The 20,483-nt window shown below is 37.0% G+C and overlaps 1 protein-coding gene across 1 annotated transcript in view; it reads right to left on the bottom strand.

Annotated features, from left to right (window-relative positions):
- The window catches only part of BMT2 (base methyltransferase of 25S rRNA 2 homolog), a 67,819-nt gene extending 52,731 nt beyond the window's left edge, over positions 1-15,088 (bottom strand). Inside the window, exon 1 of the mRNA XM_001363690.4 lies at positions 14,741-15,088. Within this exon, the coding sequence (XP_001363727.1) occupies positions 14,741-14,900 (160 nt within the window). The 5' untranslated portion in view covers positions 14,901-15,088. The remainder of the gene's footprint in view (positions 1-14,740) is intronic.
- Positions 15,089-20,483: the final 5,395 nt, after the last annotated feature.

Here is a 20,483-nt window from a genome sequence, read left to right on the forward strand (position 1 = left end):
GATCCATTTTTCTTCCTTAGGTTTATAAACAATTTTACTGGGTAAGTTATCCTTGGTTGTAAGCTTTGATCTATTGACTTTTGAAACACTGCATTCCAAGCTCTTTGCTCACTTACAGAAATAGATGTTAAATCATGTGTAATCCTGACTGGCTTCTTGGTTCTTGACTTCTTTCAAATTGCTTGTAGTATTTTTTTCTTTAACTTGGAAATCATTAAGATTTTGGTTATAAAATTCTTGATTATTTTATTATGAGTTTTCTTTTTTGAGATGACTAGTAGATCCCATTTCCACTTTACCCTCTGGTTTCAAGAGATATGGACAATTTTCTTTAATCATTTCTTCAAATATGATGTCTAGGATTTTTTTATTTTTGGGTCATGGGTTTCCGGTAATTCATTGATTCTTAAATTATCTCTTTGGCGAGTTTTCCAGTTCAGTTGTTTTTATTAGCTCTATCACATTTTCCTCTACTTTTTTCAGTCGTTGGACTTTGTTTTAATATTTCTTGTCTCATGTTATTATTTTGGGATTTTACAGTGTCCATTTGCATTTATTTCATCTTTCTTCTCATGATACAGAGCATTAGCTAGCTACATAGCTAATCAGTTTCCAAATCTTAACATCCTAATTCAGAACCTGACTGATCTACTTTTTGCCTGGATTACCTTAGAAAGGTTATATATTCTACACCATAGCTAAGTGATTTTCCTGAAAGTTCAAGGATCTCTCTTTATTACTTTATTAAATAAAATCCAATGGATCCCTACTGTCTTTTAGTGTCAACTATTACTTTGATTTTGACACTTAAAATACTTCAAAATCTAATTTTCCAACCTTAACATAATATTGCTCCCCTTACTGTACAATCAGACCTTTGGCTCTTCTTCATACACAATTCACTGGCTGTCCTCCATGCCTAGAATGAACTGCCCCTAATCTCTAATTGCCTGCTACAATCCTTTGGGTTTTATTCAAAATTTAGCTCAAACACTATCTTGTACATGAAGCTATATCTGATCCCCCTAGCTCTTAAGTGCCTACACACTCCAACTGAAATTACTTTGTATTTTGTTAGGTACAGACATACATGTGTGTGTATACATACTGTTTTCCTCAACAAAACATAAGCTCCTTGGAGAGCAAGGTCTATTTTCACTAGTGTTTTTGTATCCCTAGCATGTGGCACGGCTCTTGGCATAGAGTAGAAACATAATAAAGGAAGATTTATGAAACAGTCTTGACATAATAAGAATCTAAGAGAAGATGCAAATGAGTTGCAGTCTATACTACTAGATCTAGGCAATATAAATCCAGTTTATCTATGCAATCAAGGATCCACTAGACTAATAACAAAGGCCAACCCAAAAATTAAAATTCACAAATGGTATTTGGCAACAAGCCAATGCCATTCCTAAGTTTCTTTCTGCACACACCAACTGTTGCTAAAATAAAAGGAAAAATAGATGTATATAGATAACTAAAAAGTATAGTAAAAACAAGATTCTGTATCGCTTCTATTACATTGAGACATTTGACTCGGTGGAGCAAAATACTGACAGAAAAACTACCTTTCAATTAGGTATCTACCATGCATATGTTAAGATCATACATGCATCATACTTTAATAAATATTCCTTAGTAGGACCTAGAAATGAATAAAGAAAGCAAGCAGGACTGTATTTAAGAAACAGCAATAGGCTTACTTATAAGAAATGGTATAAAAGAATGTTGTCAAATCTAGGACATGAATGATCAGAAATGGAACTGAGGCCAAACACAAAATGAGTAGAAAGGATAATGGACAAAAGCCAATGTGCTATAAAGGTATTTACAGAAATGTTAAGAGATCTCATGATGGTATTTTATGAGGAAAAGTTTTTGGAAGAAAGATGCTCAGAGATCATCACACTCATTTTACAGATGAGAAAACAAAAACCAGAAAGATGAAGTGACTTACCCAAAAGTCACAATGTTGTAGAAAACCAGGGGCAAAGCCAAATTGACTATTATATGTACTATATATAGTTCTTGCTACTTAAGTGGACAGTTCTGCAAAACAATTTTTATGTTATGCAAATTTGCCTAAGGACACAGAGTAGGGACAGAAGAAAGGAGGCAATGGTTTAAGAAACATAACCATGGACAAAAAGCAAGAGGAAGTATACAGGGGCTGGGGTCAGCTATGTGGGGTCCCAAACAGAACTAAGATTATAAAAAGGGGGTGCAGACATGTGCAGACCACACACCAACAGACCAGAAAAGAACAAGTGGCATGAGAGAAATAACCTAGGTACCCAAGTTCAGACTGACAAAAGGCAAAGCAAAGATCTCCTCTTGATGCTGGAGATTTCAAGCCAGGCGGCAGTAACAGCAGAGGTTTCTGCACATCTGTTGTTCTGCTTTTTCTTGGAAAAAAATTTTTTTAATAGATTTTTGGTTTTCGTTTTTGTGATGGAGTGGACTAAAGGAGGCCACTGAGTCCAAGAAGAAGGAACAGAGAAAGCAATAGGTGTTTGGGGTTTGTTGTTGTTTTTTGTTTTTTAAACACAGATTTATTTCAAAATTCTTTACATAGAGAGCAGCTAGGTGGCTCAGTAGATTGAGTCAGGTCTAGGGAGGTCCTAGATCAAATCTGACCTTAGATACTTCCTAGGTGTGTGCCTGAGCAAGTCACTTATCCCCCATTCTCTAGCCCTTACCATTTCTTCTGCCTTGGAACCAATATACAGTATTGATTCTAAGATGGAAGGTAAGGGTTAAAAAAAAAAGCCTTTACATGAAGTTGAATCTATATAATGCAAATATAAGAAAAGCAAGATCTGTATTTATATATTCTGAGATCTATGTTACAATGTAAAACAATACAAAATGAGCAAATGTACACACAAACAGAATGACAACTTTGCTAGGGAAGAACAGATAAAATATTCATTAATTACAGCTCTGTACTAAATTCTTTTAATTATCTTGTATGAGGAAAAATAGCTCCATATAAACATCCCCCCCACCCTGCCCTGGGCACCCACAACAGCCTGGCATCTGTCCCCTGATGTCATGAGTTCCAACATGCAACCCCACTAGAAAGGGAGGAGTGAGTAGGATTTAAAGGGGATGAGTCAGGAAAAACTCTCTCTTGACTTCCTGCTTTTGAAATGACTGAGAATTGCCGGCCCTACTTCAGAAAGAATATATGCACAAAGCCAGCTAAAATGGAGAATATATTAGTCCTTTCTTAAGAATGATCTATCTTCTCTCTCTCTCAACTCTCACCTCATTCTTTCTATTAATAAACCATCAAGACCTCTGGCCTACTCCCACATTTTTATATGAACAATCTTAAGGCCTATTCCTTGACTACAACTGCAATCATGTGAAAAGGCATAATTACTTAAAAGTCCCTGCTAAGAAACCAAGACTGTGAAGTGACTATATTTTAAAAAGTACTTATTAAGCTCTTACTGTATGATAAATTCTATGGACGCATATACAAAAAATGGGACAATCTTTGCCCTCCAAGAACTTACATTCTAGTAGGAAGGATAATACATATTTGATTAGTGTCCAGGAAAAAGAGATTTGGTCTAGAAAGTGACAGGGATGATGAGTAGAAAGTTATTGAATGGTAGTACTGCTTACTGTTCTCCAAACAAAAATACAACAGGGAGGTATGTGTATGAGGGAGAAATCCACATGGTACCACAGCAAAAACATGGCCACCATGTGCAAGGTAATATCATCAAGACCTTATAGAAAGGCATGAGGTAAAGCAAAAGAGAAAAGAATGGAGAAATCCTTGTATAAACTAGTAAAATTTACTGTTTATCTTATAATGCCAGTAATGAACTATGTAAACTGTCCCTCAAAAAAGAAAATCATGGTTGACAAAATAAGTGTCCCCAAACCTAAATTTAAAGATTTGATTATAGTTGGTCCTCCAAAATGAAAATATCCTCAAATTTTAGCTATAATAGATGTAATTTGTTTCCTATCATTTTGATTTTTATTTTCTCCATAGTCTCTTCAAAATTTTTGTTTGTTGTTGTTCAGTAATGTCTGGCCCATTGTGAACTTATCTGGGGTTTTCTGGGCAATAATAGCTTGCCATTTCCTTTTCCAATTCATTCTGCAAATTAGTTAATGGAGACAGGGTTAAGTGACTTGCCCAAGGCCACATAGCTAGTAAGTATCTAAGGCCAGATAGAAGCCTGCAGGCCTAGCTGTCTTATCCCTTGCCTCCCCCCCCCCCCAAGCCACCTCAAACTGTACAAGTAGATTATTTATACTGTGCTAGTGACCAGAATCTTCACAACTTTCTCTCACCTTTTCTCATTTAACATTCTTTATTTCAAGTCAGATGAAGCTACCCAAGAACACTCAAAGCAGAATTCTCAAAGATCAGGAAAGAGAGGAAAGGAGAAGAAAGCAGTATAATATACTTCTAATCTAACAAGGATCTAAGGAGACCAGACCAAGTAGTGATCAAGAAAATCCAAGAAAAAATTGAGTCATTTTTCTAGCCCAAGTGAATATCCAGAAACAGACAGAGGGTCTGTGGGAACAAGGAAAAGAAAGGTTCCAGGTAGAAAAGCCCTAACAAGTAAACTAAGTATTTGAACTAGGGCCTGTGCCTCTTAATTACTTTTTTACTCCAAAGCTGGATCTAGTTTGAAAGGGGCCAGTAGTTGGGTAACAAAGAAACAGATCCATCCAATAACACCATAAGGTTAAATACTAGGGAGGAGAAAATACTGTGTAGCTCAGAAAGAATCCCCCAGGCTATGGGAGTAACCAGGGCAGGGAGCTCAGATCAAGGAGGAACCTTAAGTTATCCTAAATTTATGGAGCCTTCCAGCTAGTTGACAGGGATTGGGACCCACAGCAATCTCTTAAGAAATCCAACCAGGGGCAAGGGTATAGTTGGATCACTGTGACCACTGGTTTTGGCCCCCACAATTAGTTTTGAGTTCCCAGAGCTGATTCAATCCCAGTGATCTTTGAAAAACACAACATTCAACTGTCAACATCCCTAGTGCTAGCTCTAGCACAGTACCTGGCATATCATAGGCATTTAGTAAATATACCACTTGATTGACTAATGAAATCATGGGTCTTGTTCCTATTATATTGTCACAGACCAGGTTAATGCATTAATTAGTTTTGGCAAAGTATTCCAAAATTTTTTATATTTGTTCAAAGATGAATCTGAGTAGAAGAGAGGAAGATACTCAAAATTAAAGATGCTGTGAAAACAAAATATTAGCTTTTTTCTAAGTTAGGAAAATATGTTAAAAGGGGAAATGGTTAAAGTCAGGATCTATTACTAAATATAGTTAAGACAAAATCTGTCAATATAGATGTGTTATTTCCTCTCCTTAGAAAATGTTGAGGTTTTCTGAGCAAATGGAAATCTACTGACAAAAGGCAACATGCTATGATCAAAGTATCAAAGGAAATGTTGAAAAAGAACACTTTCAAACCCTCATAAGTCATCAGCATTTCTATATATTTCCAACACATCTCAGCAGCAAGAAATAGAGATATTCCATTTAAAATCACCCTAGACAATATAAAATACTTAGGAATCTATCTGCCGAGACAAACACAGGAACTATATGAACACAACTACAAAACACTTTCCACACAGCTAAAACTAGATCTAAACAATTGGAAAAACATTGATTGCTCATGGGTAGGGCGAGCTAACATAATAAAATAAATAAATAATAAAAATGACAATCCTACCCAAATTAATTTACTTATTTAGTGCCATACCCATTTAACTACCAAAAAACTTCTTTACTGAATTAGAAAAAACCATAACTAAGTTCATTTGGAAGAACAAAAGATCAAGGATATCCAGGGAAATCATGAAAAAAAAATGCAAAGGAAGGAAGACTTGCAGTCCCAGATCTCAAACTATACTATATAGCGGTGGTTATCAAAACAATTTGGTACTGGCTAAGAGACAGAAAGAAGGATCAGTGGAATAGACTTGGCGTAAATGATCTCAGCAAGACAGTTTATGACAAACCAAAAGACCCCAGCTTTGGGGACAAAAATCCATTATTTGATAAAAACTGCTGGGAAAATTGAAAGACAGTGTGGGAGAGATTAGGTTTGGATCAACACCTCACACCCTACACCAAGATAAATTCAGAATGGGTGAATGACTTGAACATAAAGAAGGAAACTATAAGTAAATTAGATGAGCACAGAATATTATACATGTCAGACCTTTGGGAAGGGAAAGATTTTAAAACCAAGCAAGACTTAGAAAGAGTCACAAAATGTAAAATAAATAATCTGGAATACATCAAATTAAAAAGTTTTTGTACAAACAAAACCAATGTAACCAAAATCAGAAGGGAAACAACAAATTGGGAAAAAATCTTCATAGAAACCTCTGACAAAGGTTTAATTACTCAAATTTACAAAGAGCTAAATCAATTGTACAAAAAAATCAAGCCATTCTCCAATTGATAAATGGGCAAGGGACATGAACAGGCAGTTCTCAGCCAAAGAAATCAAAACTATTAATAAGCACATGAAAAAGTGCTCTACATCTCTTATAATCAGAGAGATGCAAATCAAAACAACTCTGAGGTATCACCTCACACCTAGCAGATTGGCTAACATGACAGCTATGGAAAGTAATGAATGCTGGAGGGGATGTGGCAAAGTAGGGACACTAATTCATTGCTGGTGGAGTTGTGAACTGATCCAACCATTCTGGAGGGCAATTTGGAACTATGCCCAAAGGGCGACAAAAAAATGTTTACCCTTTGATCCAGCCATAGCACTGCTGGGTCTGTACCCCAAAGAGATAATAAGGAAAAAGACTTGTACAAGAATATTCATAGCTGCACTCTTTGTGGTGGCCAAAAATTGGAAAATGAGGGGATGCCCTTCAATTGGGGAATGGCTGAACAAATTGTGGCATATGTTGGTGATGGAATACTATTGTGCTAAAAGGAATAATAAAGTGGAGGAATTCCATAGAGACTGGAACAACCTCCAGGAAGTGATACAGAGCGAAAGGAGCAGAACCAGGAAAACATTGTACACAGAGACTGAGACATTGTGGTACAATCAAAAGTAATGAACTTCTCCATTAGTGGAGTTGCAATGTCCCTGAACAATCTGCAGGGATCTAAAAAACACTATCCACAAGCCCAGGATAAACTATGGGAGTAAAAACACTGAGGAAAAGCAACTGCTTGAATACAGGGGTGGAGGGGATATGACTGAGGAGAGACTCTAAATGGAACACTCTAATGCAAATACCAACAACATGGAAATGGGTTTGAATCAAGAACACATGTGATACCCAATGGAATCACGCGTAGGCTATGGGAGAGGTGATGGGAGGGGGGAGAGAAGAAAAGAAAATGATCTTTGTTTCCAATGAATAGTGTTTGGAAATGACCAAATAAAAATTAAAAAAGAAAAACAACACTTTCAGCAGTTAATTACTTACTCTAGATATTTTATTAAAACCAATTAACCCATGATTACAGCAGTTTAAAAAGCTGCTCTATGAAGGACTGAAACCATTCCCTTAGAACAGCAGCTCCCACATTTATGGTCTTGTAATCCCTTTATAGTCTTAAAAATGACTGAGGACCCCCTTTAATACTTAAGTGAAAACTCCAAAGATCTTCTGTTTATGTAGGTCATATTTATCAATTACTACCATATTAGAAATTAAAACTGAAAAATGTTTTAAACATTTATTAATTTAAAAATAAGCCTATTCCAAAATTAAATAACTTATTTTTTATGAAAAATAAACTGCTTTTCAAAACAAAACTAGTTGAGAAGAATGCTACCTTTTACATATTTTTGAAAATCTCTCTAATATCATGCATAACAGAAGACAACTAGATTGTCTTATCTGTTTCGGGATCCAATCTGTCATGTTATTTCCATTAAAAGAATATGAAGAAAATCCAGATTTCCAAAGACATGTAGTTGGGAAAGGGCTATTTGAATAGGTAAAAAACGTGTTAGCATTCTTATGAAAATAGTTTTGAAGGGGAATATGGAATAGCATGAGGACTGCAGTCTTCAATTTTCTTAAGCCAGTATGAAACCTACTCCCCCCCATGACAAATGATAGGTTGGGTTAGGAAACACAACTGAAACTGAAGAGAGGTGAAATGATTTTTCTCACAGTGGCAGAAACAAGCCTAGATAAAAATCATTACTCAGTAAGATTTCACTTTTAACTCATTCATTCATTCAACAAATATTTATTAAGTTCTCACACTATGTGCCTGATGCATAGTAGACAGAAGATCAATCTTGTAGTGCAGGCAAATCATAGTACATTAGGCAGTTACTATATACTGGGTTCTGGGGATATAAAGACAAAAATAAAAGACAAAAATAACTTAGTTCCTGCCTTCAAAGAACTTGCATTCCATAGAAGCAAACAGGAACACAAAATAATATAAATGGGAGTGAGGGGGCAAGGAGAATTTGTGGAGATCAGGACAGAACTTGAACTGAGGGATTGGTACTTCAGCCATTGCTTAAAGTAAATTAGGGAATTCCCTTCCTATGCTGTCTGGCAGACATAGTAAATGTGAAAGTGCCTCTAGTAAAGGATTAAAAGTATTTCCTGGAAAAGGAATAGTCCAAATTCTACCTATTTAGTGGCCATGGATAAATGATATCAAGCTAAAAAGAATATAAAGCTGCTCTACCAGGTAGGTAAATGCTGAATTCTTGCCAAATCCAAGTCTTTTCATAATCCTTGTCTAATCATTTCTTTGCAATCTGACATCATCATCACCATCACTATAACCATCATCATAATTTGCAAGCCTTTAGAGAGTACCTACTATGTCCAAGCTATGTATGCTAAGCACTTCACAAATTATTTTTCATTTGAATCTCACAACCTTTTGAAGTGGGTGCTATTATTAGTTTCATTTACAGCTAAGGAAACTCAGGCAAACAGAGGCTAAGTGACTTACCTAAGGTTATATAACAATTAAGTGTCCAGGTCAAAGTTTTCCTGACTCCAGGTTCAGGTGTCACTACTGGCTCATTTTCCAAAATACTAAATTTTCCTTGTTCTCTTGTTAGCCCTTTGATCATTCTTTCAATGACTCATACTTCTTTATACTAAATGTGAATATCTACCTATTAAGAGTGGATGGACCTTAGGGCTCTAAGGGGCCCATCGACTCTTAAGGCTAAAAAGGAGACTCTCACTCAAATCAGCATGTCAGAGGGTTGACTTTTCAACTAAAACTCCCCAAAATGTACCTTTTCCATTTAGATGCACTCTTCCATTTAAAATTCAGCAAGGAAAAAAGCAAAACAAGCTCACTAAACTCTTCCCCAAAATGGCTTCTCTTAACCATCCCCATTTCTAATGGTATTACCCATACCATTCAATATTCTACCCCCAAAATACTGGAATCACCTCTTAATTCTTTCCTTCTCTATATTCTACATAGACATCATCTTCCTTTCAAAATGTGTTTTACACTTTCTTCTTACCACTGCCATCAATCTGTTACAGGTCTTTCTCACTTCTCAAAGTGGGTTCCTTATAATAACCTCCTACTTGGTCTTACCTCTAGATATTTAATTAGTTTCTCACTTTAGTCTTTAACTTACATTTAAATATTTTAAGATGAAATTTTTTCTCAAAGTTCAAAATTCTTAAAAACTGTCTATAATAAAACCTACTTCATTGCAGAATTTGGTGTAAAAAAATTTTATTGGCCAATAATATTTTTTAAATACATTATCATGTGTTAGTGAGACCCAAGGGTAACTATTGTCTTATACTGAAATTTCAGGATATTTATTTGCATGAATCTATGAAGATAAGTGATAGAAAATTCAAGAAACAATATATGAATTCAAGGAGAAGAGATTGGAAACAGAAAAGAAATCAATTTTAGGTAAAGGCTTAAGTTTAGGTGAAATTAATTTTTTTTTAAATGGTGGCCATTATAACTTTACCTAGAGTTCTAACCAACTGAAATATGTGAAAAGTAGAACAAGTGGATCCTGGAAGTGACACCATGTTCCAGCAAGAGCTTCTCATGATTACCATACCTTCAAAAGATGCCTGCTATCTATTCATTTTTGAGTACTGGTTATAACTAATCTGTGCTAAATTTTATAGGACTCATAGAAACATATGATATAACTAAATTATATTGGCTAAAAAGTAAAGTTAAATACATAGTCCTGCTAATTAAATTATGAGTAAATGTATGGTTTATATTAAAAAATTAAAAAAAAAAACAATATTTAAAAGGCATTATGTGAAGGCATGCCAGGTTAACTGTGACAAATCAACCTTTAAGTTTTCAAAACATTTTTCATTTTTACAATTTGTAATTATAAATTAAGATACTCTTCTTATAAAAGAGATATTAAGAAAATGAACTGTTATGCACACAATCATTCACTAGTTTATGGCTATCAGTTGGCAAAAGGTCCTGGAACAAAGCTGTTCACCCTTTTGTGAACAGTGTTCACCTAACTGCTGATTTAGCAAAGATGCTATCACAAAAGGTAGTACTTTCTGACTTTGTATTAGAATGAATATAACTAAATTTAAAAAAAAAATAAAGTAACAGAAATTAAAAGAAAGGTGAAACCTAAAATGATTTGCTCAAGATTTTGTAAGGATAGGGGAGTGTTAAATTAGTTATTTTGACTCTTTATATTCTTCCTTTAGGTCTTTTAAACATGGGGGGAGAAAATTCTTAATTAAAAACAGATGATTTGCTACCACCTTAATTCCCTCAAGGAATTTCGTATCTCCACTCTAGGGAAGATCTTTATTCTTCTTTGAACTTTCTATATTCTTTACTTTTCTCTTAGTCTACAACTGTTATATTTATCTCATCAGATTAGATTTAGACTTAGAACGGACTTTTAGGAACAATCCAGTTCAACCTCAATTCCCTTATTTTAGAAATGGAGAAACAGAGGGCTAGATAGGGGAAGGAACTTGCCCAATCTCACAGGCAGTAAAAGTAGCAGAACTAGAAATTTGAACACAAGTCCTTTCAAATTCCAAATTCAGTACACTTTGTACCATGTCCACCATACAAGGCCTCTCTCTTATTTAGCAATCTGCTATAAAAGAATTTAAGACACAAAAGTATTCATTAAGCACCTACTATCATTTATCATTTTGTTAGCTAATCTACCACAAAAATGTGGTTTATTCTTGCTTAGTCCCATCAGTTAACAACATTTCCCTTCTGGCATTAAGTTTAAGTAACAAATAGAACCCAAATTTTTCAATTTTAGTTGTTTCAACACTTTATTTTAACCTACATCCTTATGTGAAAAACATTTCTCATCGCTGGTATTCTAAAGTATATATTATTTTCCCTATTGAATGAGTGCTGAAATATTGACTAAAATACAAATGACCATAGTTCATGTAAGAAAAAGTTAAACTATGTAAAATGGCAATCATGATTTTAATGCCAATAACTATTGTCATTTATATATTCTTTAAGTGTTGATATGGACACCCAATAAGTTTAGTAAAAGTTGTCAAATATAATGGAAATCATTCATGGTTTCTTTAAAAGAACAGGATTGTGGGAAAAATAATACAAAGGCACCTGAAAAAACACATGGCTCTACTTCAGTTCTCAGCTTGATGTGTACTTATCAGGCTGATCTGATTAAACAATGAAGTCTTTGTTTGCAAAGCAAAACATGCTGTTTCTTATTATAAGCATGTCTATAACTCCTATGATACATTTAAAAGACTTCTGGTTCATGTGGTAGTGTGGAATTGAAAGTTCTGTATATCAAAGATAAAAACCAACTAAATTATACAGGCAGTACATGACTTACACATACCCAACTTACAAATGTCCTTTATAAAAAGGCAACCTTTCCCAATGCTATTAGAAATATCTTTTCTTCCTTCTCTAGACCCTTAAGATTCCAGTAACAATTTGGAATATGAATCCATTACAGTGATATTGGGCAGGAAAGGAGCAAAAAGGTTTTGTGAATAAGGAAAGCAAAGCAAAGATCACTAGAAACTCCAAGTTTATTCCTTCCCTTTGGTCTTGGGGGAAGAGGAAAGAAAAAACAATGGAAAAGAAATGCTCCCCTTCTCAACCACCTAGGACCTTTCAAATCTTAATACATCTGACTTCCATCCTCTCTTAGACCACATCAAAACCCCTCCTCCTCTAGGTCTTCTTTACCACACATTTCCCCAAGTCCAAGGATCCCCTACCTCAAGCCCCCTAATCTTTTTTATGTAGTCTCTGCTTCAGGCCACAATAAATAGACTAGAGCAGTCCTCACTGCCAATAGCACTTAACAGTAGTGAGAGGTGTGTCCTCAGCATCCTAAATTGGAATCAGAAAATTCTTCAGGCCCTCCTTCACCACATACTACTACTAGCTAAAGAGGACTGAATGGGCTAGCCTAAGAGCCCTAAAAATCATTTATAACTGTTTCTTTAGGAAAATACTTAGTACTCCAAATAATCCAACATACAAAAGAACTTTCTGAACACTACTTATATATTAGTTGTGGATTACCATATTATTATGGGGATAAAGCACAAACATATACAATGGTTTAAAAAATTCTTAAATTATGGTCAAAATCCAGTTACTCTCATATAGATATAACGAATTTTTTTTTACCTGTGAGTTTCAGAAGATCATAATTATTAGGATAATTTTGTTAGATAAGAGGCAATTATTTAAGGTTTTGTGTGTTACTGGAACAGTATTGAAACATGGAAGTCAAAATCAGTAATAGAATTCAGAATCCAACAATAATTAGCCAAGTCTTGAATCTTTTCAGACTGCTAGAATTTGTAAGTGGACAAAAGCAGAACCAGGCCTTTTTGACTATATAAAAATGTATATAACTTTCAACTACGAACTAATTATCAACAAGTAGTGTTCCCATGGTTAACATTCAGATTTAAAGACATGTTTTAACATGTGGGAACTAAGCAAGTGCAAGCAGTATTTTAAAAGATGATCACACAAATTTAATTAGTAGCCTGTTAAAATTAGTAGGACTCATTCCTTTATAAATAGGGGAAAAGTAAATATTGGTACAAATAGAAATTCTAAATTAGATGCTTATCATTTATTTCCCTTCTGTAAAATCCACTTTGCTTAAATTTCTTATTTTGTACAAATAATCAAGATAAAGAAAACATTCACTTATTTCTTCGTCTCTCAAAACAATATAAAAAATCTACAACAAATGCCATTATGCAAGCACATTCTCTGAAGATCAAGAATGATGCAACAGTCGCTATGGTAACTATTCCTTTTATTTAATAAATTGTGGGTCTCGGATAAAACATCCCTTTAATAAACAAAATTTCTACATTTTAACTATGCCAGTAAGTCTCTTTCCTAGTGTCATCTATTAAACCATTATAACACAACATTCTGGGGCAAACAGATTTATTTTATAATCACACCTGGCTTGGATTCTCAAGGAAACTAGTTTCAAATTTAATCAAGTTTTATTTGTGAAACTAAATTTAAGGTTGGAGAAGTAGAATGTTATAGCCACAAAAAGGAACAAGGATACTTAGTTTTTAAGCTACCATATCTAACTAGGTTTGTGTATATATTAAACTTTTGGTAAGATGATAACTAAATTTAAGATTTATACCACAGTATTGTACTACAAACACCCTAACTTGTTACACTGTAGGCAAACTAAAAATAATAATGCATATATAAGAGGGAAGGTAGCTCTCTCAGGAAATTCACTCTAAGTAAACTGCTTTCCTAATCAAATAAAGGGGGGAGGGGGGGAATCGAAGTTGTTTACAAGAAAAATCGAGATTTTATGTGATCAACTATATCCTTGTTTTCCCATCTACATTTTCCGACTCCAAAGATATGTATTCCTTTTTGTTAATTTCCCTTAAGCATAAATAAAAGTTAATAAGGTTCTCCAACAAGCTCATACCACTTTGAAAGGAGCCACTTATCCACCACTGATTGTGGGACAGTAGCCTCTCAGATACAACCAATGGAGATTCTGACCTTAATGAAACCGATAAGGGGGATACACCAGTTTCAAAAACTAATTAACATCATCCTTTCAGACAGCTTCTCCTAACCCAAGTAAACAACATTTAGATATAGGAAAAACTGGCCTAAAAGAGGGGGTTGGGGGGGTAGGGGCGGTCTGGAAGCCGCTTTTAAAGAACACCACACCCACGCAGCAAAAAGGCCTGCTGAGTTCGTAGCCCCCAAAAGGCCAGAGCCTTGGTGAATTCAGGGGTGTGAGGTAGGAAATAGGGGCAAGCGGAAAAAGAGGACAGTGAGAGTAAAAGGATGATGAGGGGGTAACTTTCGTTCTCCTAATGATAACGGTTTTTACCTGGTCTTTCCCCCCCGATCTTTTTTTCGCTCCATCTTTTCAAGCACTTTCTATCTATACCCCCCAAATGTTGAGGGGGTCGGTTCAATAGCGACTTAAAACAACCCTGACTGGGGGGGAGGGTGGAAACGTTGGGGAGGCCACCTTTTCTTTCAGCGCCCCCCCTCCACCTTTTCCCATTGCAAATCCCATCCACCACACCACACCACCTCCCCGGGTTCTCCGGACCTGAAAGGAGCAGGGAGGTGAGTGGGTGCCGAGGTTGAGGGGCCTGGGGAGGAGATGAACAGTGATTTGAGAGGGGGAAGGGAAAGGTATCAACAGACAACCCCAATCCCCATCCCCCGCTGTTTACCTTCGCGGTACTTCTTGCGGAGCCGCCGGTGGACGCTCTTCACCAACCCAGAGAGCTTCTCCTGTTCCAGTTTCCGCTCCTGCTCCCGAGGCGGCTGGACGCCCAGGGGCCCGGCCCCCTGCCCGCGAGCGGCGCTCCAGCCCCCGGCCCCAGGTTCCATGTCCCTGTCCCTGCCGCCCCTGCCACTGCCGCCGCCGCCGCCCGCCGCCCGCCGCCCGCTGCTCGGGCCCCAGCAGACAGACACTCGCACGGCGGAGCGGAGCAGCGGAGGAGGCAGCAGCGGGAGAAGGGGGGAGAGAGCGAAGGCGAAGGAGGAGCTGGAGGAGCAGGAGGAGCAAGAGCAGCGACAGTACCCCACCCCCACGGTACCCGAACCAAGCGCAGGACGTGATTGGTGACATTTGGAGGGCTGGGCGGAAACGGAAGGGGCCAAAGGCCAATCAGCTGGTAGCTCCAGCAGCCGACTTGGGTTATTTGGGCTGTCGAGCAGCTGGAGGGGGCGGGGCTGGGGGTTGGGAGCGCTAGGCCCAAGCTCGGAGCTCCTTTCCTATGCACCCCCAACCCTTGTCCCGCTCCAACCCACCAGATCGGGGGACGCATGCGCATTCGTGGTTCCCTCTATGTGCTGAGGTCTGAGGGTTTTCTGCTTTGTAGTTTTTCTCATTGAAATGCCTGCCTCTTTACCATCTTTTAACTAACCCCATCAAATGAGTACATCAAATGTGCTCAAAATGACCAGTACTAAATTCTGAACAAAATCTGTCTTGATCAACACAGGCTCCTTTTAGCTGTGTAATATTGTCCAAGTGTCTTTGTTCCTATAAAGCTATTCCTTAAGCTTTTCAAGGTAAATGGCAGTCCCATTTTGCAGATTGGAGTATAGCGTCTTAAAACACTTTCACCTACATGATTTTTATGTGAGCCTTATACAAGCCCAACGAGGTAGGCAGGACAAGTATTAGTTGCTTTATAAATGATCCTCGCTCCAACTTACCTTTCCAGCCATATTATACGATACTCCTTATCATGAATTCAGTGGTGGCTTCCTTGTTGCTCACATGACATTCCATCTCTCAGGTTCATGACTTTGCATTTGCTGTCCCGAAGTGCCTGAAATATACTCCCGCTCCACTTTCAAGACCCCTGGCTTATTTCTAGTCTCAGTTCAAGTGCGACCTTATAGGTGAAACTATGAAACATTTCCTGATCCCTACAAGTTTCCAGGGTCTCCCCCGGCACCATTACCTTATTTACATTTAGTGTAATACTGAAATATGTACATGTTTTTCTGCCCAGTAAAATGTAAACTCCTTGGGGGAAGGGACTTTCACTTTTTCTTTGTATCCTCGCACTTAACAAGGTGCCTATCCCAGAGTAAACACTTAATGAATGCGTGTTGATTGACTGAGGAAGAAACTGAGACTCCTTTAGTTGAACAGGCCAGTCAGTAGTGGCTGGAGTCAGGATTTATAATTCAACCATCCATGACAGGAATTAAGAGAAGTTCTTAACTTTTTTCGTGTCATGGACTCCTAGGGCAGTCTGGTGAAGACCATGAGTACTTTCTCAGAATAATGGAGATTACAAAGAAAACCAATTATATTGTAATAAAGTTATCAACATAGTATAAAAAAAACACAGGAACGAAAATTTCGCAAAAGCTGTTTTTTTTTTTTTAAGGGAAATTGAGACCTGAAGAGGGCAGATGATTTGCCAAAATCACAACACATTCCAGTATGTAACACAGGCATCATCCTAGAGTAATTGTTCATGTCCATAGTCACATAGTGTCAGACAGAATTTGAAACTGGGGTTTTTCTCCTGACTTTAAGTTCCATCTTCTTTCAAACAATATCAACTCTTTCTGCTGTTGTATGGCAAAACTGAGATTATAACATAGATCTTTCTATGCCAATGTTTTAGAACCTGTGAGCCTCACAGTTGTGGAGTGTGGAGGAAGAATCATTTTGTAGAGAACAATGAGTCCCTAAGACATTAAGGGACTCACCCACAAAGTAAAAAAAAAAAAATATTAAGCACCTACTATGTGCCAGACATTGTGCTGGACACTGTGAATACAAAAAAAAAAATGAAAGAAAGAAAAGAAAAAAGAAGCTCTCAAGAAGCTTACCTTTTAATGGGGGAGATAATATGCAAACACATTGAGAGCAATCAAGTTAACAGACTAAAATGAAAATAATCAATGGGAATAGAAGGGAATAAGCATTTTTATGGTATCTACTATATGCCAGGCCTTGTGCTAAGTTCTTTTACAAATATTAACTCATTTGATCCTCACAACAACCTTGAAAAATAGGTGCTAATATCCTGTTTTAACAACAGAGAAAACAGGTTAAGTGATTTGCCCAGGGACACAGCTAGTCAGTGTCAGAGTCTAGATTTGAACTCAGGTGTTGTGACTTCAGGCCCACCATTCTATTCTACTGCACCACCTAGCTGCCCAGGGAAGGCATTAGAATTAAGGGAAGATTGGGAAAAGTTTCCTGTAGAATGTGGGATTTTATTGCTCTTCTACCTTAGAACCAATACACAGTATTGATTCTAAGACCAAAAGTAAAGGTTTAAAAACTAACTAAATAAATAAACATCAGAGGTGGAATTTGAACTCAGCTTTCAGGCATCCTATGCAACATTTTCCCCTTCTCCCTCCAACATTTATTTAGACCTTAGCAAAGGAGTAAATAAACATTTACTATTTTCTGTATTTTAAGAAAATTTTCTAGATAATTTATAGATGTTTTACGTCTATAAATCTCTAAGTTTCCTTTCAGGTCTAAGGCTCTATGGCTTATGTCATAAATTTTTATCTAAATTAGAAAATCAGGGGGCAGCTAGGTGGCTCAGTGGATTGAGAGCCAGGCCTAGAGACAGGAGGTCCTAGGTTCAAATCTGGCTTCAGACATTCCCTAGCTGTATGACCCTGGACAAGTCACTGAACTCCCATTGCCTAGCCCTTATCACTCTTCTGCCTTAGAACCAATACACAATATTGATTATAAGATGGAAGGTAAGGGTTTAAAAAATAAATAAAATTAAAAATAAATTAGAGAATCAGCAGACTCTAGCTTGGCCTGAATGTCACTATGCCCTATGTACCCCTGCTAGATAAGAACAGAGAAAAGGAAGGAGGAAAAGAAGATAAGAGAAGAGAGAGGTTGAGAGAAGGAAGGTGAAACAGGGCCAAGAAAGCTGTGAAGAATGGCAGAAAATTGTCAACAGCTGCCTCAGGTGCTGTTAGAGGCAACTGTGAAGATAAATGGGAGTTTCTTCCCAGGCTTAGATACTAGAAACAGGAGACATGTAAAATGTTGGGAATTACAGTGATTTCAAAGAAGTGACTTTTTGTGGAGTACAGTGACTTTCCAAGAAAGCAATTGAATAATGTTTCTTTTTAGTTAGTTATAGCTATAAAGTGTAGAGTAGACTTGTTAAAAAAGCTCAGCTTGGGGGCAGCTGGGTAGCTCAGTGGATTGAGAACCAGGCCTAGAGACTGGAGGTCCTAGGTTCAAATCTAGCCTCAGACACTTCCCAGCTGTGTGACCCTGGGCAAGTCACTTGACCCCCATTGCCAAGCCCTTACCACTCTTCTGCCTTGGAGCCAATACACAGTATTGATTATAAGATGGAAGATAAGGGTTTAAAAAAAAAAAGCTCAGCTTATTCATTGTCTGGAACTTGTACTAGACAACTTGATAAGGATGATTATCCTAATGGTTTGATAGGATTCTGGTATGCCATAAAAATTGATTAGGTCAGTCCATCAAAGATGTAAAGTGTACCCTTTGAACTGACCTTTTAACGGGGAATTGAGCTGAACTCTATAATAACCTAGCAATCAAATCTTCTCATCCCACTTAATATTAAAGTTATTAAATTTATAACTTAACTTAAGCTTCTGAAAAGTCTTTCACTTACTAACTAGTGACTAGAACATAAACATTTTAAACATTTTTGTTATTTACTTTCTTAATTTTATGAGAGTTTCTTGCTTGTTTTTAAATTGCTTTTTTTTGGTAAACATAATATTTTATTGTTGTTGTTCAGCCTTTTCCAGTCATATCTGACTCATTTATATCTCATTTGAAGTTTTCTTGGCAAAGATACAGAAGTGGTTTGCTGTTTCCTTTTCCAACTCATTTTTCATATGAAGAAACTGAGGCTAGTGGGATTAAATGACTTGCTCAGGATCACAGTAGCTGCTCCTAATATGATATTTAGTATTCCTTAAATTTACATTCTGAGAGGAAGCACAGTTCAGGGGGATACATTTCAGCTGAAAGGGTCAGTGGCAGCTCAATGACTGAGTTCAAATTTGGCCTCAGATACCTACTAGATGTGTGATCCTGAGTGAGTTACTTAAGCCTGTCAACATGGACCTTAGTCTAGGGGGAGAAACCACTGGGAAAAAAGGGATTAGCTGCTCCCACCCAAACTACCAGAATGTCCACTGTCTGGTAAAGTAGGATCTTCCCTCAGGGGGAAACCTCTCCCTGTGACAAGGCCAAAACCTGGGGTTTCTACACTCAAACTAAATAAACTGGGGATCTCTAGATTTCCATGTTGACAACCCCATTGGCCTCAGTTTCCTCATTTGAAAAATGAGTTGGAGAATGAAATGACAAACCACTCCCGTTACCAAGAAAACCCCAAATGGGTTATGAAAAGTTCAAATAACTGAATAATAATAACTGGACATGGACTTTGCCACCCATCTCCTTTGTGGCTCTGGACAAGTCCCTTGACTTTTGTCATAGTTTATTCATCTGTAAAATGAAAAGATTGGATTACACAAGCTTTACGTTTCAGCTTGAGTTATAAAATCCTATGATGCCTTATTCTGGCATGGAGGTGATTCTACATTCTCAAAGGCCATACCAATTGAAGCTCTAGCAGCTTTCAGGGAGCTGAGAAGGGTTTCAGGAATGGACTCAGTGACAGAGTATGTGTCATTTTTCTCAGATGACAAGTCTAACGCAGTTTAAAGAAAGTCATATCCAAAATATTGGCCACTTCGTAATGAATTTTTTATGTATGAGAAAGAAAATGGATTAAGTTTATCAAAATGTGTGGATTGTCTGTGTCTCTGTGGAATGCTACTAAAAAAATCACCAAACTGGTCACAGGGATATGGAGTTTCTACAATACATTAAATAATATGACAACATGCCTTATTCCACATTGAGGAGGGTAGTCTAATAGCACCCATTTTCCAATATGATATTCCTGGGGAAGAATTTCTGAGTATTCCAGAAGAAGAGAAAAATGAATGTGGTAAGGGGGACTTTTCCATTTAAGAGGAATACATCTTTAATGCTCAAATTGGTCAGTAGGTAGATAATTTCCTTTCCTGTTCATCAAGTATATAATATTTCACAGAAAAGACAAGCATATTTTTTAAGGGTTAAACTATCTGGTGTGAGTACTGCCATATTTGTATTATTATCTTTGCTTTCTAAAAAGAGCAAAGGGATCATTGATTTAGAATTTAACAGGACCTTTAATTAATCTAGTCCAGCCCCTTCATTTTACAGATGAGGAAACTGATGCTCATTAAGTTAATTGTATAAGGACAGAGAGGCAGTATTAACTGAGGCTATAAGAGACCTCCCATCTTTTGATTCCAAATCTGTTATTCTTGGGGGTCAATTGAATTGGGGAGCCAGGGAAGGTTGGATTCATGAAACTAGAAAAACCTGTTTGGTGGAAGAGAACAAGTCTAATC

Source organism: Monodelphis domestica, chromosome 5, assembly GCF_027887165.1.
Source record: "Monodelphis domestica isolate mMonDom1 chromosome 5, mMonDom1.pri, whole genome shotgun sequence".
In the NCBI taxonomy this organism is placed as follows: domain Eukaryota; kingdom Metazoa; phylum Chordata; class Mammalia; order Didelphimorphia; family Didelphidae; genus Monodelphis; species Monodelphis domestica.